Source organism: Giraffa tippelskirchi, chromosome 4 (assembly GCF_054371585.1).
Source record: "Giraffa tippelskirchi isolate mGirTip1 chromosome 4, T2T-mGirTip1v1.2.pri, whole genome shotgun sequence".
Lineage (NCBI taxonomy): Eukaryota > Metazoa > Chordata > Mammalia > Artiodactyla > Giraffidae > Giraffa > Giraffa tippelskirchi.
This window is the reverse complement of record NC_137278.1, coordinates 206,291,285-206,319,247: the sequence shown is the minus strand read 5'-3', so window position 1 is coordinate 206,319,247 and position 27,963 is coordinate 206,291,285. Positions and strand designations below refer to the sequence as shown.

The 27,963-nt window shown below is 51.1% G+C and overlaps 1 protein-coding gene across 4 annotated transcripts; it reads left to right on the top strand.

Moving 5' to 3' along the window:
* The first annotated feature begins 1,057 nt into the window (after nt 1–1,057).
* On the top strand, nt 1,058–27,963 carry A4GALT (alpha 1,4-galactosyltransferase (P1PK blood group)). 4 transcript variants are annotated; one of them, XM_081587840.1, is made up of 5 exons: nt 1,271–1,307; nt 22,025–22,132; nt 22,287–22,428; nt 23,298–23,407; nt 23,886–27,963. In XM_081587840.1, exons 4-5 carry the CDS (start codon nt 23,370–23,372, stop codon nt 24,988–24,990), a joined length of 1,143 nt encoding a protein of 380 aa, XP_081443966.1. In that variant the 5' UTR covers nt 1,271–1,307; nt 22,025–22,132; nt 22,287–22,428; nt 23,298–23,369; the 3' UTR covers nt 24,991–27,963. The 4 variants fall into 4 exon arrangements, 3 of the variants coding, with proteins under 3 accessions (XP_081443967.1, XP_081443965.1, XP_081443966.1); XM_081587839.1 differs by lacking the exon at nt 22,025–22,132 and having other exon boundaries at nt 1,195–1,307; XR_014081601.1 differs by lacking the exons at nt 22,025–22,132; nt 23,298–23,407 and having other exon boundaries at nt 1,218–1,307; nt 23,886–25,489; nt 26,320–27,963.

Genomic DNA, 27,963 nt, shown 5'->3' with positions numbered 1-27,963 from the left:
GTCGGACACGACTGAGCAAATGAACATACATGCGTGCTAAGTTGCTCAGTCGTGTCCAACTCTTTGTGACCCTGTAGACTGTAGCCCGCTAGGGTCCTCTGTCCATAGGATTCTTCAGGCAAGACTACACACACACGAAGTATGGCTCACAGGAAATGGTCAAAAACAAAAACTCTGGTGGTCCAACAGAAGGATAGATTGAAAGGCTTAGCTCTAATCCCCACTCAATGCCTTCCTGGCTGTGTGACCAGAGGTAAGTGGCCAAGCTTCTCTGAGCCTCAGATGTGTTGTCTATAAAATGGACATGTTCTTCCTAAGCCTGTATAGAAATTACATGAATGTAAACACTGTAAAATCCTAAGAAGTTAGAGGGTCTGTCAAGGAGTAGGGAGGAACATTCATGGGGTGATGACCAGCAGGAGAGCAGAGAAGCAGAAGGTAAAAGATGTACTTTCTTAGTTGGAGCTGCCCTGGGAACCCTGGGTGGGAAGGCAGTGGGGAAGCCCAGGAGGGTGGTCTTTGGAGGGCAGTGTGAAGGGGCTGGGATTCATCGTCAACCCTGGGAGCTTTGGGAAGCTCAGAAGAATAATTAAATCAGCTGTCTTAGAAGCAGGAGACCATTCATGAGCTGCTCCTGGGCGAGGGGCACAGGGCTGGTCAGGCCAAGCTCCTTTCAGAGGTTGGGATAGACGCCGTGAGAAGGAAAGGGGTTGAGGGCCTCAGTGTTTGTTTTCTTTTCCGGAGATGGGGGTGAAAGCCTCGCGCATCTTAGTTATCAAGCTCAGGAGGCAAGAGGCTCACTAAGCATCATGGGAAATTCCCCTATCCAGCCAGGAATAGGAGAAGAACCCTGTCCTAGGGAAGAAGATTTGATGAAAGAACCCAGACGGCTGTGTGTGCCCTGAAGGCCTTAACTGGGTCAAAAGAACTCTCTACCTTGGGCCCTCCACGGCCCTCTGCCCATGCTCTTTGGCAAGACTCAAAACCCCTGTGTAACCCGGGACCTTGTAACTCAAAGAATAGGTCTGGAATCACTAGCAGCAGGAGCAGTACCTCTGGGAGTGCTCCGTACCTGTGAGCCCGCGGGCTGACGGGGGTCCAGCACCGGGCGCTGGGAGCGGTGCGGACTCGCGGGACCCCCTCGGGGCGGAGCGGGGCGGAGCGGCGCTGACCCCGCCTCGGGACTGAGAAGCGGCGCTCCGCCCGCCTGTCTCCCCGCCCTGCCCGTCAGCCGCCTGCTGCCTGCCTGCCGCCCGGCCGGCCCGCGGGGCCGCGTTGTCCGCCGCCCGGAGTCCCAGGAGCCAGAGGTACGAATGGCCGGGCTCCGGGGCACAGACCAGGGGGCGCCCCGGGCCCGGGCGGGGAGGCGCGCTCCGAGAGAAGGAAGGGGTAGGGGCTGTAGAGGGCTCGGCCGCCGCCCGCCTGGACCACCTGTTCGGGAGGGTCGCTCGCGTGCGCACCAACTGTGCGCGCTGGTTCCCGACCGCCGCCTCCGCCCCAGAGGCACCCAAAGTTGAGCGCGGCGGCTGGGCAGGGAGCCCAGCCAGAGAAGGGAGGGCGCGCCCCGCCCGGGCGCCCTCCGGGCAGCGCCGCCTGGGCGGGGGTCCCCGCGGCAGGAGCAGAGCGGCCGTGGGGGCGAGACGCCCGGGTCCGAGGGCAGGCTCCCCCGGCCCATGTTGCGCCCTTGGGCGAGCCGCGCCGCTGTGCCTGGGGGCGCGACAAAGTCCCGGAGGCCTCACCGCCGGTCGCGATCGCCCCTGGCCCCGAGGGGCGCCGCTGGGGAGACGGGTCCGGGGGAGCGGCCGGCTGCGGGGGAGACTGCCGGGGGATGGGAGGTGTCCCCCTGGACGCCGAGGGGGGAAAGGGTTCTCTCTAGGTGGAGGGACCGCCCGGGTCGTAACTGGGAAATGAGGAGAGCAGGGTCTAAACGCTCCGTCTCGGGGGTCGGAATCCCCAGACCACCCCCTCTTTCTAGCGTGCTTCTCTCCTCCAGATGGGAACCGTCGAGTCCCAGCGGGAGCTGTGGTGCGCTGGCAGAGGCTCTTTCCGGGGATGTACAGTCTCGGTCCACGCCCCTTGGCACTATCCGAGTCCCCTGGCCTCAGTTTACGCTTCTGACTCGTGCGAGGCAGAGGTTCCCACCTCCCGGCCAGACGCAGCCGAGCCTCCAGCTCTGAGAGGGTTAGCAGCCACCTCCCCTGACCTCGCGGCCCTCTCTCTGGAGGACATCTTTTTGGTCTCCGCCAAATACGGAGTGAACGGCGGCTCCGTTGTGGCCCTTTGGGGGTCTCTGGAATCGCTTTGTGCCCACCTCCATCAAACTCCCCGGGGCACCTGGGGTGCTACCCCTCTGGCGCCCCCTCGACCCCCACCCCAGCTACCCAAGGACTCCTCCTTTGTTACCACCTCCCGAAGATGGAGGAATCACCCTTCCCAGAGGGACAAAGCAGGGCCCAGGCTGGCCGTGACTGTCCCCTCCTGCTCGCATCCCTGTTCTCACAGCCAAAGAGCCTGGTAGCCAAATCAGGCCCAAACAAAAAATAAAAAGGAGAGTCCAGATGGAACCTTCTCAGTTGCTCCTTTTCCTTCCAAATCTGTTTCCAGTGCCCTGGTGCCTGTCCCTGCTCGTCCGCTGTGGCCACTCCACATTAGAGGACAAACACCGAAGTGGAAATTCTTTAACATTTTGTTTTGCTTCCTTGTACCCGTTGAAGCCCTATAGCTGCCTAGGCTAGTGGACTTGCTCCTGCTGTGTGCGAGGGTTGGCAGCATCTTTCAAAGTGACTTGTGCTTAGTTGCTCAGCCGTGTCCGACTCTTTGCCACCCCCATGGACTGTAGCCCGCCAGGCTCCTCTGTCCATGGGGATTCTCCAGACAAGAATACTTCTCCAGAGGAACTTCCCGACCCAGGAATTGAACCGGGGTCTCCTGCATTGCAGGCTGATTCTTTATTAGCTGAGCTGCCTCGGGAAGGTGACTTCTGGAAGTTGTGACACACCACATCATCAGGTTGGCCCCCATCAGCCCCTTCCATGGGGCCATGGAGGTCCGGCTCTTCAGGGACCCAGGGCTGCAGAGAATGCTCTTTCCTGTGGGTCTGAGTTGGTACTAGGGCAGAGTGAGACAGGGTGGCTGCCCTGGGAGTTTTGTAACAAGATGGGAAGAAGGGTGGATGAGGAAAGGGGAGCTTAATCTGTGAAAACAGCTCTTCCCCACCCCAACCTACCCAACCAGCTGCTACGCCTCCTGGTGGGGATGGTTCCACCTTCAACCTGGCCACCCGAGCTGTGCTCATTACTGCGCTCTCTGGAACACACTTTCTCCCAGCCAGGTAGCTCTTAGGTGTGCCCTTACCTCCTGTTGACTGACCTGCCCTGCATTCTGTTGCCTTCCTCCTCCTCTCCAGATTGGAAGCTCCTGGAGAGAGGAACCTTGCCAGAAGCCTAGCACCCAGTCTGACATAGTAGGTGTTTACTGCCTTTTGCTTGAATGAATGAACTGAAAGTAGGGGGTAAAATTCCATATTTGCATCACTTGGAGATGAGCTGTGCTTAGTCACAGTCATGTCCATCTCTGTGACCCCATGAACCATAGCCCACCAGGCTCCTCTGTCCATGGGGATTCTCCAGGCAAGAATACTGGAGTAGGTTGCCGTGCCCTCGTCCAGTAGATCTTCCCAACCCAGGGATCAAATGACTGTCTGAGCCACCAGTTATCACTTGGAGATAACTGTTGTTAAAATTTACCAGGGTTTTTAAAAACCACATTGGTACGGATTTGAATGGGCTTCCCTGGTAGCTCAGTGATAAAGAACCCGCTTGACAATACAGGGGACTTAGGCTCCATCCCTAGGTCAGGAAGATCCCCTGGAGAAGGAAATGGCAACCCACTCCAGTACTCTTGCCTGGGAAATTCCACAGACAGAGGAGCCTGGTGGGCAGCAGCCCACAGGGTTGCAAAGAATCAGACACGACTGAGCAACTAAACAACAACAACAACATATTTGGATATCTTGTTTATACAAACATTGCAAATTCCTCATCTTTCTCAAATTCTTTTTTTATGTTTTTCAGTGCTTAGATATTGTGACATCATATTTAGTTAATGAGTTTCATTTGACATTTAGGTTTTGTTGGGTGTTTTTTTTAATATTTGGCTCTTTTAGATAGTGTTACATTGAGTTCATAGATAAATTTATGCATTGCCAGATATTTTTTTCTGGAGAGGGAATTACCTGGTAGTCGCTGTAGCATCAGCTGGCTCTCCAGAGGAACTGTGCCATTGTGTACTTCCTTAGGCTGTGAGCATGCATTTCCTGTTATTTCCTGGAAATGAAATTACTGGAGTCAAAGAGCATGAACATCTAGTATCTTTGGGTGTTTCTTATTCACTTGTTTGAGTTCATCAGTGAGACGCTTGCCCCTTGTTTGGTCTCTTGGTGGCAAAGATCTTCTCCCAGGTTATGACTAGGCTATTACTATTTTTGCGCTGATGCTGTGTGTATTTGAGCAGCACGTTTTAAATTTTAATTTTACTGTATCTGTGCTTTTGGATAAGGGAGACTTGGCTGCATTTATAAGCTGATAGGAAAGAGCCAGGCGAGGGAGTGGCTGAAGTCCCTGAAGAGGGAGGGGCAGGTCGACAGATGAAGTCCCAGAGGATGCTGGAGGCGGGATAGAGCTGGAACTGGTCCAGAGGGGGGCCCTCTGAGGACAGGAGGTGTGAGGAAAGGGCTGGGAGGGCATCTTATGAATCGGCTTTGATCTTCCCAGAGAAGAAAGTAAAAAAAGCATCATCAGCGGGTTCTGGACCTGAGGCCCCCAGCGCCCTGTGCTGTTTGCCAGCCTCATTTCCCTTGAATCCTCCTTGTTTCCTGGGGAGGTAGGAGGTGTTATCACCCCCATCAACAGACTCTGGAGGGAGGGGAAGTGCCTTTTGGGAGTTCCCCCTGCATTCACTGCTCGCTCTTGAGAGTCCCCTCTGAGCCTCCATCTCTAGTAGCTAGCGGGAAACAGTACTCATCTTCCTGTGTCTAGGGCTTAGTGAGTGAGCATCCCTTCCTCTCCTGCCTGCCTCTGTTTGTCTTCCCTCTGGACAGACCCCAGTGGGGCCAGGAGCTTTCAGCTCCGCAGAGCTGGCCACAGGAACTAGGAGGGCCCCTTCCATTCTGGGCAGTGCCCGCACACTCTCCTCTCACCCCCCAGGAACCAAGTGCTGCAGGGGCAGCAGGGCCTTCTGGATGTCACATTTGTGCAAAGTCTGAGTTGCTGGGTAAACGTGAAAGTAAAACAGAAAAGTGGTCCTTACGCTTCATGAACAGCTTGATTTGAAAGTGCAGACGCCATTGTCCCAGATACAGATATGGGGCCCAGAGACACCCTTCCAACCCCACCCCAACTGTCTGTCTGTAGTCATCAATCGCTTTTTTCCAGCAGCTTCCAAGGCAATCCCCTGATTTGAGGGCGGGCTTCTGGCTCAGACAGGAAAGAATCCACCTTCAGTGCAGGAGACCCGGGTTTGGTCCCTGTGTCCGGAAGATCCCCTGGAAAAGGGAATGGCAACCCACTCTAGTATCCTTGCCTGAAGAATTACGTGGGCAGAGGAGCCTGGTGGCTACAGTCTGTGAGGTCGCAAAGAGTCAGACATGACTGACACTTTCACTTTTCTTTCCGTTGGTCAAGCCCCCACCTGATTCCAGGGGCTTTGTTAACTTGATCTTTTTTTTACTGACCCTCTCAGCCCTCTTGTGGAGAAGGAAATGGCAACCCACTCCAGTATTCTTGCCTGGAGAATCCCAGGGATAGAGGAGCCTGGTGGGCTGCTGTCTGTGGGGTCACACAGAGTCGGACACGACTGAAGTGACTTAGCAGCAGCAGCAGCCCTCTGGAGCTGTCAGTCCCATTTTACAGATGAGGAACAGAGAGTCAGCCACCTCTTCTTGACCACAGCAAGATCTGAGCCCCTGGCTACAGCGCAGTCCCAGCTGAATGGGACTGGGCTACAGACAGAGTTATTTCACCTGGCAGAGGGTGTTTGAATCTCAACTGGGCCTTAGTTTCCAACTCTTAAACTCTAATTGATAATAAGAGGACCTGCTTCACGCAGCTTTTGGGAAGATTAAACGAGTTACTGAAAGAAAAACCACTCTAACCAGTAGCTGTGCAAGGTAAGCCCTCAGGAAATATACACTGTTGTTATTATTAAACCACATAGCTCCATTCCTGACGGGGAGCTTTTAATAAATGCTAACTCAGCCACACCCATCTCTCTTCCAGATGAGAGGATGGGAAGGAGGACCAGCCCTGCCGCTGGAGAGAACTTGGACTTTTTAAATTCTTGAGACCAGTGATGACCTGTATCAAAGAACAGATTTGCATTTCCTTTGACCTAAGCAGTTCATTTCTAGGAAGGGTCCTGCAGAAGTACTTAAGGATGTGTTGAGAGATTTAACTGCTAAGATATCACAGTGTTGTCTATAAAAGCAAAAAGATAGAAGCCACATTTCCAGCAGTCAAAGTGAAAAGTGAAAGTCACTCAGTTGAGTCTGACTCTGTGCGACCCCATGGACTATACAGTCCATGGAATTCTCCAGGCCAGATTACTGGAGTGGGGAGCCTTTCTCTTCTCCAGGGGATCTTCCCAACCCAGGGATGGAACCCAGGTCTCCCGCATGGCAGGTGGATTCTTTACCAGCTGAGCTACAAGGGGACGCCCCTCCAGCAGTCAAGATGGGTTACCCTGGAGAGGTAGGGCATGAAGCTATGTATCCTGACATAACAGAGTCACGGCATGTATTTCCAAAGAGTTTAATTCAGGTAGAATTTACACCCTGTTGCATGTGTTCAGTCTGATGAGTTTTAGGAAATGGGTCTGGTTATGTAACTGCCACCACCTGGTTTTAGGAGACAGGGGCCCCGCATATTTTTAAGTGAAAAATAAAACAAGGTATAGAACAGTGTGGTTAAGGATCACTTGTGCGCCTCCTGGACACAGCCTGTGTAAACACTGCTCTGTGTGAGTGGAGGCGGCAGAAAAGGACTGGAAAGCATATGCCAAAATGCTGACGTGTCACATACCCTCACCTCAAACCTTCAAGATAAAGACCAAAACAAGAGGTGTTCACTGAGAGTGGTGACTGGACGTCCCCTCCCCTGCCCCCCATGTATGCACACACACACACACACACACACATCCCTCTAGAAAAACTGGGAGCCCCACCAACCATGATCCCACTGTTGGCTAAGTGTCTGTGTATATGCGCTGTGGAAACTCAGAGGCAATACTCAAAGGTCTGAAGAAAACCATAACAGTATTTTGATGGATTCTTGGCAAATGGCAGCTCATCTTCCCTACAATGATTGAGAGGTTGCCAGGTCGGGAAGGTGGAGGGACGTTTGGGGAAGAAGGAAGAGCTTGTTTCAGAAACTTGGTGATCCCAGAGCCTGGTGCCTTGAGCAATAGAGAAGAGCTGGTTTTTCTTGCAAGTCTTTAATCATCGTTTTTAAAGGCACTGAGGATATAGTGGGATGGCTATCCTGTATCCCTCACCACTGTCAGTCATCACGCACTTATCATGCACCTGCTGTATGCCAGCCCTCCCTGATTTAATATCAGGCTGAGTGGGCAGCGTCTGGCTTGGTGCCCACTTTCCTGCAATCCCAGTTCACTCCAAGACCAAATTCACCCCAGTGGTTCCCCATAGGACTCATTCGGGGGCTCTGAAGGTCTGCCAGGGGTCTGGGCTGTGGGGGAGCACAGGGTTTGGTGTGAGAGCTGTTCACACTCCTTTGGAAGGTAGCCACGAGCTCCTCCTGGTGTGAATGTGTGCAGAAATGGGGACCCAGCCCACAGGCCACAGTAAGAGTTGCACCAACATCTGGGCGGCTTCCTAGATCAGGAGAGACGGAGGAAGGAAGGTCTGAGACTTGGGGGCACACATGCCCGGGTGGTACTGATCCTGCCTCCCACCTTCACTAGCCCAGCAGCCCCTTTGCTCTGCACTTTAGTTTTTCATTTGCAAGAGGGGCCACCGCGGTGGACATGAGACCCAGGACGCGTGGTGTTCAGTAGGGTGCCTGATAGGCAGTGTGTTCTGGACAGATGGCAAACTTCCTTCATACCTTTTCTGCTCAGGAAGTTCCTGGGCAGGGGAACATGGAGGGATGTTTTGGGAAGAGGAAAGAGTGCGTTGCAGAAACCTGGAATTCCCAGAGCCTGGTGGCTTGAGCAATAGGGCAGACGTCAGCTCGGTTAGTCTGGAGGTCATGTGCCCAGAGCAGGCAGGGCTGGGGAGGCAGAGCTTGCAGGACCCCAGCACTGTGGGGTCTGCGGGCTTGTGTGGGGCTGCAGCAGGAGGAGGCTGGGGTGGCGGGTCCCAGGATAGGGACAGAGAGATGGAGAGAGCTGAGCTGGGAAGGAGGGGTAGAGGGGAAATCTGTTTGGCGGAGCTGTGCCCCTACCTCCCTGTCTCCACTTCCCTCTCCCCGGATCATCACAATAGCCCTGTAACACATTCCTGTTGCTGCACATCCCCTGTGATTTAGCCTCAAAAAGCAGCCAGATCTTAAAGATTTCTTTAAGACATAAGTCACACTAGGGAATTCCCTGGCAGTCCAGTGGTTAGGATTTGGGGCTCTCACTGCCGAGGTGGAGAACTAGGATTCCACAAGCCACACAGGGTGACCCCCCAAAAAGTCACGCTATAACCCTTTCCTCCTCAAAATTGCCCAATGGCACCCCCTGCCAATCAGCTGTCAAGTCCTCCCGGTGGCCCTCAAGCTCCTTCCCACCCCAGCCCAGTCTCCCCTTTATCTCTCTGGCCTCTCCTGGTATTTTGGTGACTCCATGGTCAGTTCCTCAGGCACACATGTCTCAGAGCCTTCGCACTCACTGACTTTCTTCCCTGGACACACTTTCCCCTGAAATCCATCCAGCTGGTGCCTCATCTCCTTCTGGCCTCTGCACACATGTCAGCTTTTCAAGAGAAGCCATCCATAACCATTCTGCACCCCCACCCCGGCCCTCCCAGTCCAGGGTCGCTAAGAGCAGATGTCTGGGTGTCCAGATCCGTGGTGAGTTATCACTCCCTGCATGAGCAGAAGGTGACTTCACCCTGCTCCTGAGAGCGGAGCCCAGGCTGTACTGCAGAGTGACCTTGGCCACCCCCCCTAGATGGCCTCAGGGAAGAAAAAAGCCTCTGAGACTTTCCGGTGCAGACAGACCTGAGAGCAGATCCTGGTGCCACCCCCTTGACCCCTCCCCCCCACCCCAGGTGCTAGCCTTGTAGTGTTGGGAAGGTCACCTTTCTCTGCTGGGACAGGTGCATACTCAGGTACTTGAATATGAAGGGACATGGCATGCGACCATATTTTATGCCCTTAGATGGTTAGGCGGGACACATCAGTTACACATTCTGACAGTTGTTCTCTGCACGGGCTCAGGGTTTACAGATTTGCAGATGCTGCTCGCCTAGATTAGTTGCTCATTTGATCCTGGCTTTCTGGGCAGTTTAGGGATCATCCATTCACTCTTTCAGAAAATATGTATTAAGCACCTTTGATGTGCTAGGGTCTGTGCTGGCCTTGTGGGACTAGGCGATGAGTCAGAGTGACCTTGTTCCTGGCTCCCTGGGAGCGGACATTGTTTTCCAAGATATCAGTGTCACTGTGTGTTTAACCAGTCCCTTCAAGGAAGACCTTGGGTTGTTTCTAATCCTTTGCAGTTGCAAACAAACCTGTGACTGGTACAAATATCACTTATCTGTAGGATAAATTCAGAGTGGGACTGCGAGGCGAAAGGGTACATGAATGTGTAATTTTGATAGATGTTGATCACTTGCCCTCCACCTCTACCAGCACTGTATGGGTGCCCATTTCCTCAGAGCCTTGCCTGAAGGATGTGTTGTTGAAGTTTTAGATTCTTGCAAATCTGATGGGTGAGAGATGCTATCTGACTGTTTTGACCTGCATTTTTCTTACTTACAAAAAGCTCCCCCATCTTGCTTATCTGTTTAAGCATCAGTGTGTGTATGTGTGTGTGATGTGACCTTGGCTCATTTTCTTTTGGATCGTTCATTTTTTCTCCTTGATTTGTGGGATCACTTTCTAGGTTAGAAAAATGAGACCTCTGGGATCTGAGAGAAACAAAAGCCATCCCAAGATATCACTTGTGTTTTTTACTTTCCCGGTTTTTGGCAAAAGGTTGCAGGGAAATTTTTTCTTTTCATGACTTCTAGATTTCATGCATAATTAAGAAAACCTTCCCAACTCTAAGTTTATTAAGGAATTCACTAGTGTTTTGTCTGAAACATTTATTATTTTACCTTTGGGATTTATCCTGGGCATATCCTGAGATATCAACTCATCTGGTTCTTTTTCCCTACTGTCTTCCTTGCTTGCCCAACAGCCGTGTTAAAAGATCCCTTTTTACTCGCACATTGGGAGGTGCTGCCTGTGTTGGGTATGCAAATACCATGCTCTTTCTGTGATTTGTTTCTTGCCCTGTTTATATGCAAAAACTAGGTTATTTTAATTATTGGTGCTTCATGTTTCAATCTCTAAAAGACCAGTCCTTCTTCACATGTTCCTTTCCTCAGAGTTTCCCTGTAGGTTCTTGCTTATTTTTCTTTTTTGAATTGTGTTTTATTTTATTTCTTTATTTGGCTGTGCTGAGTCTTCAATTCTCTAGTTGCAGCGAGTGGGGGCTACTCTCTAGTTGTGATGCTCAGGCTTCCCATTGCAGTGGCTTCTCTTGTTGCAGAGCACAGGCTCTAGGTACATGGGCTTCAGCAGTGGTGGCTCACGGGCTTAGCTGCCCTGTGGGATGTGATCTTCCCAGACCAGGGACTGAACCTCTGTCCCCTACATGAGCAGGCAGATTCTTTACCCCTGTACCACCAGGGAAGTCCCTTGCTTATTTTTCTAGACAAACTATAGAATCAGTTTGTTGAACTGCAGAACCGAGTGCAGTTTATACATTGGCTAAGAGAAAATCGACATCTTTAAAAAGCTGAATCTTCTATCCAAAAACGTCGTGCACGTTTTCACTTGTCCAAGTGTACTTTGTTTTGATCGTGGCTTTAAATTGTTGTTCACATGAATGTTGAACATCTTTTATTAAGTTTAACCCTAAGTATTGTGGTGGTGGTTGTAAGTAGGAGTCTTCTTTATATCTTCTGCTTCTAGCTGTTTTTTTATATTTGTGTATGTGTCTGTCTGTTTCCTATCACCTTATGGTATTTCTTTATTAGTAGGAGTTTTTCAACAGCTTCTCTTGACTTTTCTAGATATATAGTAGTATCATATAAAAACAGCAGTAATTTTAGCTTTTTATATTTGGGGTTTGGGTTTTTTTTTTTTTTGCCCCCTGTTTGTATCATAGCTTTACTGGTGGCTCAGACGGTAAAGAATCTGCCTGCAATGTCGGAGACCCAGGTTTGATCCCTGGGTCGGGAAGATCTCTTGGAGAAGGGAATGGCAACTCACTCTAGTATTCTTGCCTGGAGTATATTCCATGGACGGAGGAGCCTGGCGGGCTACAGTCCATGGGGTGGCAAAGAGTCGGACACGACTGAGCAACTTTCACTTTCATTCAGTTTTTATAGCTCTAATTTCTTTCTCTTGCCGAGTTGCTTTGATGAATACCTCCAGTGCCTGTGAGGGTGCTGGACACTTTGTCCTTTTCCTATCTTCAGCAAGAGTTCCCTCATGTATGAAGCTGAGTGTTCACAATCCTATATGAAGCTGGCTCTTGGCTTTGATGTTGATATACATAATTTTGTTAAGGAAGTATCCACTGATTCCTAATTTATCCAGAAAGAGTGTTGGAAATGTTGTCAAATTACTTTAGCATTACTGGATATAATAGTATAGTTTTTCTCCTTAGATCTATGAATATGGTGAATTATATTAAAGACATCCTAATATTGAACCATCCTTGCATCATAAGAATAAAGCCCACTTGGTTTTGTTTTGTTTTGTTATGGCATGTGGGATCTAGTTCCCTGACCAGGGATTGACCCGGGGCCCCCTGCATCGAGAACGTGGAGTCTTAGCCACTGGACCACCTAGGAAGTCCCAACTCACATGGTTTTGATTTTTCATTCTTTTGTTGGCTGCTGCATTCTATTTGCTTTTTCTTGTGCAATCTTTGTCAGGTTTTGATGTCTATATTATGCTAATTTAAATTCTTTATACTTAACTTAGACGTCTCTGGTGGCTCAGTCAGTAAAGAATCCATCTGCTTGCAACGCAGGAGACCTGGATTCGATCCCTGGGTCAGGAAGGTACCCTGGAGAAGGAAGTGACAATGGACTCCAGTATTCTTGCCTGGAAAATCCCATGGACGGGGGAGCCTGGTGGGCTACAGTCCATGGGATTGCAAGAGTCCAATATGACTTAGTGACTAAACCATCATACTTAAATTTTTAAAGTGTTCCTTCTTATATTTTGCTATTTAACACCTTTAAAAACGCTGAGATGTTATGTAAATTTGTAAAATTCCTCTCTAAAAATGTCTTGTTGCTTTTGTTTCTTAATGATCTGATATAATTCTATTTCTTATGTAAAAGTTGGCCTGTCTAGACTGACTGTTCTGGTAACAGTCTTGATTTATTACATTTGTCTAGAAATTATTTTTTTCAGGTTTCAAATGTTATTTTCAAAGTACTATCTTATGATTAAAAAAAAAGTTTTCCTCTGCTTCTTTGGTTCCTTTCCCGTTTGGCATGACTTAGTTTGCACTGGGTGCTCACTCATCTCCTCATTCTCTTGTTTTGTTAATTAGCTTAATGGTGATTTATATATTTCACTGAATTTTTTCCAAACAGCCAGCCTTTTGGCCTTATGTCTTAGTTCTACTGCTTGTCTGCTTCTTGACTTTTTTCTACTGTAATTTTTCTTTCCTTAGTCTTCTTGTTTATTTTCTAACATTTTAAGAAAATGTTTAGGTTCTTTTTCTACCATTTTTCGCCTGCTGCTTTCTTTCTTCTTATCGGTCCTGTTTTACTTGTCACATGTATTGGAGGCTATAAACATTCTTCTGATAAATCTGCAGCTGTGTCTTGTAGATTCAGATTCTTGGTATTTTGATAAGGTTGTTTTCTAGAAATGCCACAAATCCCTTTTGTACTTCCCTTTTGACTCAAGAATTGTCCAAGAGAGAGGTTTTGTTTTTAAAAAAATTTCCTAACTTTTACATTAATTTCTAGTCATACTGCTTTGTATTTATAAAATGTATTTTTTATGTTTATGGGTTTTGTTGAGGTTTTCAATTTTCATAAACGTTCCATCTGCTTTTGAAAAGAAAGTGAATTATCTATTATTAGGATCAAGAATTTGATATAGAGTAGTACTTTTTGATTGTTTTGTAGATCTTCTGAATTATTTTGTGTTTGATCTACTTGTTTCTTGGACTCAGAAAGGTAAATTAAAGTCTGTTATTAGTGTGTTGCCATCTGTTTATCCTGACATCCCTGTAATTTCTTCTTCCTGAAAATTGCTGCAGTGTTTTTGACGCCTTGTGAATTATACCACTTGACATTATAAATGGCCTTTCTTTGGCTCATTTAGTGATGCCTGGCTTTAATTCCCATTGTCAGGTACTAAGATAATGGCTTCAGCTTTGTTTTTGTTTGTATGTCTTTAAACCTTTGCTCATTCTTTTACTTCTAACCTTCTAAATCACTTTTTTGATGTATGTCTCTCAAATACAAGATAGAGTTGCAATTTGCTTGTGATGTAAACTAAAAAAAATCTTTTCCTTTGTATAGATAAGTTAAATCTCTTTATATTTATTGACGTGGCTAATGTCTATGATCTTTCCGGTCTTGCTGAGTATATATGTATGTATGCCTTTGTGCTTGTGGGAGGGCTGCATTCTTTTTTATATATAATATATACGCATATCTTTTTACTTGTTTGGCTGTTGCAAGCACGAGAGATCCTTAGTTGCAGCATGTGGGATCTAGTTCCCTAACCAGGGACTGAACCCATGCCCCCAGCCTTGAGAGCACAGAGTCTTAGCCACTGGACCACCGGGGAAGCCCCTGGGAGGGCTATATTCTGATGAAAACAAACAAGCAAAGAACCCAAAACAAAAAACAACAATCTTTCTGATGTTTGGGAAAGCTTGTATTTTTGTTCCAGTGGCTACATTTTTTTTTAATATTTATCCTTCACATAATACTCTCAGTTCCTTCTTTCTTTAGACAGTGTCTATTGTTTCTCTTCTGTGAACAACAATACATTGAACTTGTTTCTCCTGCCTCCTCCGCTTTCTCTAGTCACTACTCATTTCAGCTTATACTGTACTGAGTAAGGCGCACGCTGTTTCCATCCGGTGCTTCCGCAAGCTCTCCGTCAGGCAGTATTCCTGACAGTTGCCGCTTCCTGCTCGTGCAGTGAGATGACAGCCTGAAGAGACGTCCACAGCTCAGAAAAAGCCGCGAGGCAAAAGTGAAGCACTCTTTGAAGAAGTGCTGTGCCACCCACAGTTGATGGAGAGTGTGAGCCAAAGATTAATTACTACATGGTTGTCCCTTAGTATCCACGCTACCAAAATCCTCACACATTCAAGTTCAATGATGTAAACTGGACTTGATGCTGCCATGTAGGGAAACACAGACATCAGTGACACTGAGGGGAAATCATTCACAAGAATCAGGTTTTACTTGTGGTGAAATTTCAGGAACACTTTACTAAATTTATTTCACTTATATTCCTTCCTATGGAATTCTTTCCTTCATACCATTCCTTCCTTCCTTCCTTCCATCCTATGTATACACAGATGTGATAGGTGATTTAAAAATCTAACTTAAAAAATTCTTGCAAAAGAAAAATCCTACATAATAAGAAAGCAGAGTGGCTTTGCTTAATTGGCAGTGTTTTTATTTTTTAGTGGTATATAACATGATGATGCATCTTATTAGATGCAATAACATTGGGCAGTATTATCCTTTGCACTATTATCCTTTGTATCACCTTTGCACTTTAAATGTGCTCAAACTTTTACCACTTTAGTTTTTAGCCCCTAGCAATGAGAGACGAGGCAACGACTGAGCTTATTCTCCTTTCCACCTTCTTTTTGCCTGTCCTACCAATTTTTGTTTACATTTTTACACTGTCTGGCTAGGTACCATTGTCGTTCCATCCTGTCATCCTTATTCCTACCTTTTTGGTGGATGGAGAGGAGCCGAAGTTAAATATACTCAGTCCTGTTACTAAAGTTCGTACAGTCACCATTTGGTTGGCTGTACTTATGCCTCATAATACATTATTGCCCAAGTCCTTATATTTTGAAACGCGGTGTGTAACCTTTATATTGAAAGGACAGCTTGGCTATACACTCAACTCTCCAAATCTCTGGGTTGCACATCCACAGATTCAACCAATTGTGGGTCTAAAATATTAAAAGGAAAAAAATTCCAGAACATTCCAAAAAGGAAAACCTGAATGTGCTGCACACTTGCAACTATTAATGTAGCATTTACATTACTGAGCAACTAACACGTTCACTTTTTACTTTATATTGGGTGTTATAAATAATCTAGAGATGATTTAAGGAATTTCGGTAATGTGTCTAGCTTAGCAAATACTACACCGTTTTCTGTCACGGACTTGAGTATCTGTGGATTTTGGTGGCTGTGGGAGTCCTGGAACCACTTGCCTGCATGGGTTCCAAGGGATGACATGTATTGACACTCGGCTCACCCTTTCTTTCCCTGAGGATCCTGTAGGTGTTGCTCCACTATCTGTCGCTGAGTGTCTGCTGAAAAATCTGATACAAGCCTGACTCTGTTTCCTTCATAGGTCTTTCTGTGTGCATGTTCAGTCGCTCAGTCGTGTCTGATTCTTTGTGACCCTACAGACTGTAGCCCGATAGGATCCTCTGTCCATGGGATTCTCCAGGCAAGAATACTGGAGTGGGTAGCCATTCCCTCCTCCAGGGGATCTTCCCCACCCAGGGATCAAACCTGGGTCTCCGGTATTGCAGGCAGGTTCTTTACCATCTGAGCCACGGGTAGCTACCCAAAGATTTATTTTTGTGTCTTTATAAAGTTCATTCATTTTACTAGAAAATGTCTTGGGACTTACCATTCTAGGTCACTGATCTCCAGTACTACATGGGGTACCTTTTCAATTCACGAAATGAAATCTTCCCTTATTTCAGAAAAGTTTTCCTAAATTATAATTTTAAATATTTATTCTGGTCCACTGTTTTCATCTTCTTCTTTAGAAACCCTAGTTATGCACCTGTTGGATCTCCTTTACATCTTTTCTCCATCTTCTTGAATTCTTTCATCTCTTTATTTCTATTTGGTTTTGTTCCCTTTTCTCATTTTAATCTCTGTACCTCTTACTGTACTTTGTGTCTGCTCTCCCTGTGTCTCTTGTAGTTTGGTTTTCATTTCTGAAATGTTTTTGTCTTTTTCTTCTAGTTCTTTCCTGAGGTCTATCAGTTCTCACTTGTTGTCCTCTTATCTTTTTTCAAGATCTTCTCCAGTTCTTGTATTTCTGCTTTCTGGTCTTCCCTCAAGCAGGAATTACTTTTTTCTCAAGGTTTTTTATTTTAATTGTTTTCCATTCATGCTGCCATTTTGGATTTGAATTTTTGTTTGTTTTGTGGCGATATTTTTATAGTGCCTCATCTTTTTACATAAGGGAACACCAGTGTTCCTTTCCCTCTTCATTCATGCAGCATCTTTGGGTGGATATTGTGTTTATGCCTTTAACAATTTTTTTTCCTCTATTTGAATTAGCAGAATTTTCCTGGACCAGCAACCAACAGGAGGTTTTGATGGAAATTGGGATACAGGCCAGGATCGTTCTCTAGATTTCTCTACTGAAAGACTCCTCTGTTTATACAGGAATGGATTGTTCCTTTAATATACAGCCTTCCTCTGCAACTTCTCTTCTGTTGTCTCTCAGAACACAACCTGATTCAAGAGGCCACCGCCTCCAACCTTGAACCCTCCTGGCTCATTAAGCCCTTGGCTCCTGTCTTATTCATCTTCCTTTTTGCAGTTCGTTTATTTTTTGCCCACACCACACGGCATGGGGGATCTTAGTTCCCCAACCAGAGATCCCACCCATGCCCCCTACATTGGAAGCACAGAGTCTTAACTACTGGACCCACGGGCAGCCCCTCGTCTTCCTTTTAGAAGTGGTGATTGCTGTGATCTCGCACTACTGGGTACCCCGGGTACCCACTGCTCTTCCCCGCCCCCACTGCCGTATCTGCTGGTCTCAGGTGCCTTGTGCGACACTTACACGTGACTTGGAGTTTATGAGTTTTTCCTGCTCCTGGTTTCTTTCCCTGATGCTGTAGCTTGTGGTTTATTCTTTTCCTCTCCCTCATTGCTCAGTCTGACATCAGTAGAAGAGGGGAGACTCAGAACTAAGAATATGCCTTGTTCCTCTTGGAAACAGAGGTCTCCTCCTCCTATTTTTCTGTCTGTCGTAACCCCCCAAGAGCAAGCCACTGCCTGCTAGATTCTGGCTTCAGGAATTTCTGTCCTCGGAACAACTTACAGGCTTTGGAGGTGGAACATTTTGTAACCTCGGCTCTGAAAACAGCCACTTGTACAAGGATCACTGCCTTTTAGTATCCGTCAGTCTTACTTCTTGAGTAGAAATCATTTATGCCCTGAAAGAGTGGAGGTGGTGTCCATGGGAGAACTGGACAGCAGATCCTTCAGGTAGGGTTTGGAAGCTGGAGATATTGATTTTTCACACCGAGGAGGGTCTGAATTCTAAGACCTAAAGCCCACCCTCCTCAGTTTTATGAATGTAAAGGGCACAGGGGCAGGCACAGGCCCAAGGTCACAGAGCCGATCAGTGGCGGAACAGAAGCTGTCAGCAGGGACCTGCGTTTGAATTCTATACTCCATTTCCTGGCTGGGTGACCTGCCCCGGGATCCCTCAGTGTATAGCCTCCGTATCTGCTCAGCCATTAACTTATCAAGGAGGTGGATCAGCACGGGCCCTGTGTTCCCACGGTAGAACTTCCGGTTAGTCCGGCTCTTCCTTCCTCGTGGTGCAGAAGGAATCTGAGGCCCAACGAAGGAAAGGGAGTTGCCTAAAGTCACAGCAAATTGAGGGGGGCTGGGCAGACCTGCAAGCACCCTCCAGCCCCAGTGCCACTAGCATGGCCCCTTCAAGTCACTTATGTTTTCTGAAGTTTAAACAGGGGAGCAAGTGCCGGGGTGAGCTGGAGTAATCCTGCAGCCCTCACTGGGGATCAGGCTGAACTGAGAAACACATTGACCCCAGCCGAGGCCGGTCAGGGCCTCCTGACCCCCATGAGATGCATCCTCCTCAAGCAGAAGGATGCAATTGACTCTCTGATCTCTTCTTTTTTTATTTAACTGTTTTATCTTATTTATTTGTATTTTGGCCGTGCCTTTTTGTTATGTGGGATCTTGTTCCCCTACCAGAGATGGAACCCAAACCCCCTGCAGTGGAAGGGCAGAGTCTTAACCCCTGGACCACAAGGGAAGTACTCCCCTATCTCTTCTGTCACCCATGGCACCCCCACCTCCGCCAGGTCCCCAGCCCTAAGTCTCCCGGTACTTAACGAATCCCTGTGTTTTTGACTTGATATGGGGCACAGGTGCCAACTGGGGTCTTTGGGTCCCTAGCTTGGGGAAGAGCTTCCTTGTGGCAAAGGGAGGCAGCTGCCTATCCAGGTCCTTTGACTGCTGTCAACCTGGCCTTTGGCCCCTGTCTCTCTCTGTGTCCTCCCATTGGACCCCTGCCCCAGTGCAGTATCATGGGATCAGGGACCAACAAAGGCACCCCAGGGTTGGTTGAGAGGGAGAGAGATGGAGAGAGAGACAGACCGTGTGGGGCAGCAGGGGAGAGGGAGGTGTAGGAGGGACCGAGAGAGGGGCCGGGGACAGAAAGTAGGAAGAGAGGAAGAGGCAAGTGGCGTTGAGGCATCGATGGATTGCCGATTGGTTGATTGAGAAATCTTTGGAAGGTGCCATCCTTTGCTTCAAGGCTCTTCTCTCCTCTCTGGTCAGGGTCCACCCTCCACCTCAGAGAACAAGGTTCCACCAGCTGCTACCTCTGCAGTCCTGGGGGTCTCCAGGAAGGAGAAGGACCCTCTGCCACTGCCTCCTCCATCCTTCCTATGCATATCTGCCCACAGGCGTTGGTTTCCAAACCCTACGCTGCCCCCAACTGATAGCAGAGCCAACAAGGGCCACGTGCAGGTAGAGATGCATGTGGTACCCAGGGCAGCCTCTGCACTCCCCTCCCACAGGTGAGGAAACTGAGGCCCCCCGTCTTAGGTGACCTGTCGGGGACTTCCCTGGTGGTCCAGTGGCTAAGACTCCACACTCCCAATGCAGGGGGCCCAGGTTTGATCCCTGGTCACAGAGCTAGAGCTCACAGGCCACAATGAAGATCAAAGACCCCATGTCCTGTAACCGATCCCAGCACTGCCAAATAAAGAAATGAATAAGATAAATTAATAAAAAGAAGGGGGGCTTCCCTGGCAGTCCAATGGTAAGACTCCGCACTTCCACTGCAGGTGGCTCGGGTCCAATCACTGGTTGGGGAACTAAGATCCCACAGGCCATGTGGCAAGGCCAACAAAAAATTATAAAAATTTTTTTAGATCATTTTTTTTTAATTAAGTGACAGTCACAGAAGTGGAGGACAGGTAGTCGCTTGCATCTGCTGAGTCCAGAGCTGGGTCCCGGCTCCCAGGGCCCGTGGGAGGGAAACAATGGAGAAATTACAACCCTGACATCTAGTTGCATGTGGGCTGGTGTGAGAGCTGAGTTCTAGTCCCGTCTCGACTATGATTCTCTGCGTGGAACTGGGCATCACTAAGCCTCCATTTCTCCCCCTCTTATGTGAGGGGCTGGGCAAGTCGTCTCTAGTTTGGGACAGTTGGTGGCTCCTAAACCCAGTAAGTGCCAGAGAGCTCCTGTCCCGCATTTACCGGGTCTTGTCCTCATCCTCCCCTGACGAGCAGGCCACCAGCATCCATGGCACCTCCTGGGCTCTGAGAGCAGAGACTATGGCTGAGGAGCACAGCACAGCCAGTACCCAGACCTGAATCCTGTGCTCACCCCCAGAGTTGGGAGTGGAGTCTGTGGGGCAGGGGCGGTTCCCCAAGGGAAATCGGGGTGCAGTTATTAGAAGTGGGAATGGATTCTGGACAACCCAGACCAGCAGATGGTCACCCTGTCTCCCCTGGGGACCCCAGTTACACGTGACTTATAACCCTTTTCTCTGCCATGGGCTGGACCCTCCCTAAACCCTCCCTATGGGTGTAGGCCGAGGTGGGGGGTGATGAGTGCCAGGTCCGGGAGCCTTTTCTAGACACGTGAGCTCGATGCCCTCGATGCCATGCTCCTGAGGTGGGAGCCACGGAGCCGGTGCCAAGGGCCAACTCAGAAGGGGACTGGTCAGACCTTTAGCCCTCTGTCTCCTCCAGCCCTGCACTTCCTACCCTTCCTTCCTCCCTGAGCTGGATCACAGGGGTCTTGATGATGGAGAGCCGCAGAAGGACTTAGAGCTGGGACATTACCACCGCAGTTAGGTGCTAACAGGGAATATCTCCCCGGGGCAGGGCTGGAAGTGGTGGCCGGGAGACAGGAGGAGGTGGCAGGAATGCACCAGGCCGGACTGACAAAGGCCAGGACGGGCTGTGAGGCCCTCCCGGGGACTGGAGAGTGCTTTGGGCCTGAGGTCACATGGCTACTGGGCTGTGGCCAGCTTCGCGTCATAAACGGTTTCTATTCCCGGGTCTTGGGCTCCGGCACCAAATACGGTGCTGCTGCTCGTGTCTGGCTCCCTCAGCCATGGCCAGCACATCCTGCCTCCTCGACAGGCTCCTATCCCCACCCTGAAAACACACACCATGGGAGAACCAGGCCCCTCCAGGCCCCCACCCAGCCCCAGCCTCTCTCCATCCGCTGCCGGTCCGTGTGTACTCAGCAGTTTAGTTCACAGAGGATTAAAAATACTCAGGACCGAAATAGCCTCTCTCCCTGTAGGGGAAAACCAGCGCCTGGGGAACACAAGGTTATGGGTTGACATCAACGGCTCTGCCACTCACAACCTGGCTGGGGGGTCCCAGGCAGCTCTCTCTGACCCCTCAGATTCCTCCCCTCGTGTGCTCACTATTTCCTCACTTGTTGATTTGCTGACTCATTCATATGCTGATTCATTCATTCACTGATCACTCATTGATTGGCCCTTCATTCACTCGCTTGCTCCTTTACGTAGGTACACACCCACACGCCGAGTCACTCACTTACTCAGTATTTATTTATTACATACCAAGACCTAGGCACTATTCTAAACACTAAAAAAAATAAACCTACACCAGAAAATACCTGTCCTCCTAGGGGTTATGTTCCAAATAAATAACCAAAATGGACAAGCACAGAAAGGTACAGTATATTAGAATAAGTACTAGGGAGAATAGACTAGAGGAGGAGCCTATGGGGTGGTGGGGAACCTGGGGAGGGGCCGGCGGGGTGGGAAGGACGTGGGAAGATGAAGGAGCTGCTGTGTGAACATCTGCAGGAACAGCAGGTGCGGAGGCTCTGAGACGGCAGTGTAGCGGGATGGGCTTGAGGAAGAACCGGGAAGCCAGGTGGTGATAGGGAGAGAAGCCGGTGTGAGGTCAGGGTGGGGGCACGTGCCGCCGCTCATGAACTGGGCCTCCCACCTCACTCATCGTCTGAGCAGAGGAGCAGCCTGGCCAGACTTGCGTTTTTAAATCGTCCCCCTGGCTGTTGCCTGGAAAATCCCGTGGATGGAGGACCATGGTAGCTTACAGTCCATGGGGTCGCAAAAGTCGGACACGACTGAGTGACTTCACTTTCTTTCTTTTCTCTCCTGGCTGTTGAGGGAGTGAATCAGGCTGTGAGTCCGTTTTCCTGTGTGACTACTGTGGACCTGATCCTGAGCTGGGCCCTGGGGAGAGAGAGGTGTGCAGGTCCCCTCTGCTCCCCTCTGCGCTCATGGCTGACTCCCTTCTCATCAAGTGTCACCTTCTCCAGGAAGCCGCCTGCTCCCGCTCCGCTGGCCCCTTGGCTCCAGTTCCGCCATCCTCGGGTTGATTGCCTCTCTCCACGTGGTCTCCCCTTGAAGCCAAGCATTCCTGCAGGGTAGAGCTGCACCTAACTCTTCTCTTCTCCCCAGCATGTTCCCCCAGGGGTCAAGTGAGTGGAGGACCAAATGAACAAGTGAGCCGCGGGCCCAGCCTGCCCGGCCCGTGTGGCTGGGCACCACCCTTACTCTGTCTCTCGCCATCTTTTGCAGATGGATTTGCAGGCATGGAGAGCGTGGGGAAGGACCCAGTTCCTGCTGGCAGAGAAGGCTGGCTGCTGACCCAGGGCGTGTCTCCAGGAGGCCGGCCAGGCTGCCCGGTTCCCCACCTCGCTGCCATGGGCTGCCCAGGCTGGTCAGTTTCCAGTCCATGCCGTGGCCACGGTTCCCGACCTCAGCCTTGGGGAGGGACGGGCCCCACTGGACGAGTCACAGCCTCCTGGGACCCCGCTGTGACCACAAGACCCCTCTGTCCTGGGGAAGGGTTGACTCTGTCTCCCCCAGGTCCCCAGGCTGCACCCAGTGCCTTGCCCACTTGCACCCAAGCTTCCTGGCCTCTAAAGTGGAAACTATGCAACTGGCATTACTGAGGCCCAGATGGATGTGGATTCAGGACAGTAAACGCTGGCCAAGATTCTGTTCAGAGTACTGTCCAGGTCGACGTGTACCGAGTCCCCAAGCACCAGCACATTCACACGGTTGCGCCATCTCTCTGCAGGGCAGGATGGTGCAGTGGTGAGAGCACAGGCCTGGAGCCTGGTGGCCTGGGTTCAAACCCCCTGCCCACTACTTGCCAACCAGAGGACTCTGCATGAGTTCCTGGACTTCTCTGTGCCTCAGTTTCCTCACCATGTAAAAGGAGGATGATTCCCGCCCCACAGGGTGGCTGTGTTTAATGAATTAATATGTTTGAAATGCTGAGAAGGCCCCCTGACATGTGCATGGTGGGCAGTCAGTACTCGCCGAGTGAATGAATATAACCTTGCTCCAGTATGACCATCCTGTAGCTGGTTCAGGCAGACACAGGTCCCGTGTGTCCCAGGATTCACATTGTCCCACCACAAGCCTCTCTTGTTCCTCCCAGCCAGTACCCAGGAATATTCCTGCTGCCAGCCAGCCACAGCCTGGGCATCAAGAAAGAGTGAGGGTCTGAGGGCAGCGGTGCTAGTCAGGTGACATAGTGACAGCTCATATAACACAACCTTCCTGTCTCTCTCCCTCCAGGCAAGGGCTGGGGAAGCCAGGGCCCAGGAGACTCTGTCATGTCCACCCCAAGGGCTTGGGGACCCAGCAAGCATGCCCACATGCCTGGAGTCGGCCCGTCCTGCTTCTGAGTGAGCTTGCATGCCAGCACCCAGCCCCTCAGGCCTCCTGCTGAAAGTCCCTGTGGTTGTGGGCAGCCCTTCCTCTTAGATCAGCTGCAGGTCCGGCTGGTGGAACCGAATGGGGCTGAGAGATGCCTGCATTGGGCCTCACATCACAGGCTGCCAGGCTGGCAGTTCAAAGTAGACAGACCTTGCAGAGAGGCCAGACCCTTTCCTGGGCCCATGTTGGCCTCACCTTGTGGGTGGCACTGGCCCAGCCCTTGGGGAGCTCACCGGTATGTCACAGAGTGGAAGGGCCTCTGCCCAGATCTCAGTCCATGGCCTGCCACTCCCACTTTACAGCTGAGGTGAGAGAGGGGTCCCTCAGCACCTGGCCGGCCCGTGGGGTCTGAAAGCCAGCATCAGCTGTGCCGTTGTTTGTGGGCAGTGTTCTTCTTGGACTGGGGAAGCCAGCAGGCTGCCTGAGTGTGGTGCTCGTCCCTTACAGACCAGCCGATTCCTGCTGGAGGCTCCTGACATCTGGGGAGATGACGTCCGCGCCCCCTGACTGCCTGCTGCGGCTGCTCCGGGGCACCCCGAGGCAGCGGGTCTACACCCTGTTCATCATCGGCTTCAAGTTCACCTTCTTCGTCTCCGTCTTGGTCTACTGGCACGTCGTGGGAGAGCCCGGGGGCCGACAACTCTCTAACCTGCCTGTGGACGTCCCCTGCCCCCAAGTGGTCCCCCCAACCTCCCCGCCCTCCGGCACCCCACCTCCAGGCAACATCTTCTTCCTGGAGACTTCTGACCGGACGAACCCCAACTTCCTGTTCATGTGCTCCGTGGAGTCAGCCGCCAGGGCGCACCCCGAGTCCCCGGTGGTGGTCCTGATGAAGGGACTGCCTAGCGGGAACGCCTCCCGCCCGCGGCACCTGGGCCTCTCGCTCCTGGGCTGCTTCCCCAACATCCAGATGCGCCCCCTGGACCTGGGGGAGCTGTTCCAGGACACGCCCCTGGCCGCCTGGTACGCGGTTGTGCAGCGGCGCTGGGAGCCCTACCTGCTGCCGGTTCTCTCGGACGCCTCCAGGATCGCGCTGCTGTGGAAGTTCGGCGGCATCTACCTGGACACGGACTTCATCGTCCTCAAGGACCTGAGGAACCTGACCAATGCGCTGGGCACCCAGTCCCGCTATGTCCTCAACGGCGCCTTCCTGGCCTTCGAGCGGCACCATGAGTTCATGGCCCAGTGCATGCGCGACTTCGTGGCCCACTACAACGGCTGGATCTGGGGCCACCAGGGCCCGCAGCTGCTCACGCGGGTCTTCAAGAAGTGGTGCTCCATCCGCAGCCTGAGCGAGAGCCACGCCTGCCGCGGCGTCACCACCCTGCCCCCCGAGGCCTTCTATCCCATCCCCTGGCAGAACTGGAAGAAGTACTTCGAAGACATCAGCCCCCAGGAGCTGGCCCAGCTGCTCAATGCCACCTATGCTGTCCATGTGTGGAACAAGAAGAGCCAGGGCACGCGCTTCGAGGCCACGTCCAGGGCCCTGCTGGCTCAGCTCCACGCCCGCTACTGCCCCACGACGCACGAGGCCATGAAGATGTACTTGTGAGGGGGCCTGCTGGCTCACCTCCCTGCACATCACAGAGAGAGGCTCTGGGGCCCACTGCCTTCCTAGGGGAGGTGAGATGGGAGGGCGGGAAACCGGGAGGCTGGGCTGCTGCAGCCCTGGGGTCTGGGACAGGTGATGGGGAAGACGGGGAACGGTTGGCCAGAGAGCTGTTACTGGAGGGCACGCTGCGGCCCCTGGGGCCTGCTCTGGTGGGCCACCCCCTGGGCCCGCGCACCGTCACAGGGTTGAGACGACCAGTGGTGGGGGAAGCATCTCTAGACAGAATGAGCTGGAGTGGGCTGTTGAGCACCCTGGGTCTTGCTCACAACGGGCAAGCCCGGCAAATATGGAAGCACCTTGTGGGGCAGCAGGCTGGCTGAAGTGCCCACGAAGTCGGGGGTTGGAGGGGGGAGCACCGAGGGGAGAACGGAGAAGCAGGTAGGAAGGAGGAGGAGGAGGCAGCTGGTGGGGGGGCGGGGCAGCAAACTCAGCATCAGGAGCCCAAGGGGTGGGGTTTGGGTTTCTTTTTCTGGGGTCGGGGGGTGGGGAGCTGCGGCCGGCAGAGTTGCCTGGGGAGCTCTTTGGGGAAGGCCCTGCCTGCCCACCCCGTCCTTCCTCCCAGAGACGTTGCAGGAGTGACACAGTCCAGCTGCCCACTCAGGGGCAAGGGGCCTGGAGTCCTTTTGGCTCAGGAAAAGCATTTTAAAGAAAACACCCCCTACCCTGCCCCCAGTAAACACAATAAAGTGACTCACCCACATCCAGCACTTTCTGGTGACTGAAATGCATTCATTCGTACCACTCTTGTGAGCCCCACCCTGCAGCTGAGGGCAGGCATCTGGACGGGTGGTGGTGGTGACTTCCCTGAGTGCACACGGCCTGCCTTGGTCACAGGGGCCCGGGGACTTGGCCGCTGGGCAGGTTCACGGCCTGGGTGCCGGAGAGTGACTGCGGTGGGCAAGGGAGGGAGCCTGCCTTCCCACCTCATTTATCAAGGTTCAAACAGCCTCTGTTGGGTCCCCCCAGCACTCCCACCTTCACCCCATAATCAGCCTGATTCTGTTCTGGCCTGAACTGAGCCAGATGAGGAACCCACCACCTGGGCATGTGCCTCCTAGGTTAGAGGAACCCCAGGGAGGGAGGTGAGAGGCCTGTGGGGTCCCTCCTGGCTCATGCTGGCTGTCTGACTGAGAATCTTGGAGAGACTGCAGTGCCATGCTGGCAGCCCCAGGGATGGGCCAGAGGAAAATCTCGCAGGGTGAGGCCCCAGCTGGTTTGTGTTGAGGAAGGAGGCTTCCTGTGAGAGCTGGGCCTTCCAGCAGGCTGGAGAAGCCCTCCCCGTAGGACAGAGGACTGGGGATACTGTCAGGAACTTGGGCTCAGCAGGCTGCTCTTTGGCAGCCAAGGCAAAGGAGCTTAGAGGCCTCTGGATTCTGCCAGTAGAAGATCGTGGGCAGCCTGGTCAGGAGGTGAGGTCCCTGGCTCTAGGGATAATCAAGAGCAGGTGATGTTTTGATTACAACAATGAATGTAAGAGGTAGTTCTCCAACCACAGCATCATCTCACCTGTCTTTTAAAATCTTTTGAAAATGAGTAGATTTTACTTTAATAGTACAGCCTGAGGTGAGAGCTTGCCCTCCTCATCACCTCTGGGTGCAACACCCCCAGTCCAGAGCCCTTCCTGGGCCGCTGGGCTTGGACTAGATTCCAGAGAGACCTTCTGCTTCCTTCTGCCCCATCCCAAGTTCACCATCGCCTGATGCCTGGCAGCGTCAGTCCACTGATCCTGTCGGAACATTTGTTGGGCATTCGGTCCTAAATTCTCGGAAAGGAGAAGGAAAGGAGAGGGGGCTCCCGTGGAAGGCTGCCCTGGCGACAGTAATCAGATCCTAGGAATCCTGTTGTTTGTTTCTGGCTAGTGTTTTTACAGATATTTTTTTCTGGGGAGATGAGGTCCCATCCCTCCACTGGGGCAGTGTGTGGTCCAGCAGGGGCCCCTGGCAGGTTTCCTGTCAATTATTTAATGAACCCTCCAAGCTGACCAGTCACACGCAAGCAAGGAGGTAGCATTTCCAGCAGCTCTGGGGTAGGGGAATAATTCCCCCTTGCCGCTGTATCAATATTCAACTTCTTGTTTAAACATTAAATTGGAATGTCCTCTATCCGAGAAAGAAGATGGGGGATAATTTAGGACTCTATTCCTGGAAGTCTGGTTTCATGGTTCACTTGTTCCTAAATCTCTGTTTGTCCTAAAGCGGACCAGCCAGTGCAAGGCATGCTGGGAAGTCTGCTGTAAGGTGGACAGGGCCGGACAGGCCTTTAGGACCTGACAACGGACCAAGGACTCAAGTGCAATCTACGCTCCGCAGTAGGGGTCGGGGAGGTCATCCCCTTCCCTGGACTGGGAGCAGGAGCAGGAGGGAAAGGTGGTAGGTGAGACTAAACTCGGTGGGATGTTGGGAGGAGACAACCTCAAACAGGAAGACAGTCCTTGCAGATATAGTCCACCATCAACAAAAACTGGAACTCAGCACCAGCCCCCACCAACTTCCAAGGAGAGAAAGATCAGAGAGGAGGCCCTGGCTGCTAGAAACAACTCAGGTGGCTGAAATCAGGAGGGCACTTATTTTTTAATTTTTTTTTTACAAGATGTTTATTTATTTGTTTGGCTGCATCAGGTCTTAGTTGCAACACTAGATGTCTTCGTTGTGTCATGTGGGATCTTTCTCTGCAGCACACAGACTCTCTAGCTGTGGTACACGGGCTTAGTTGCTCCAAGGCATATGGGATCTTAGTTCCCCAACCAGGGATCAAACCCGAGTGCCCTGCATTGCAAGGTGGGTTCTTAACCACTGGGCCACCAGGGAAGTCCCAAGAGGGCATTTATTATCCCACATGATATATTGGCTAAGGTGCTTGAGAAGCTACTGTAACAAAAAGACCCCAAAATAAAGTCATTTAAATAAAGTAAAA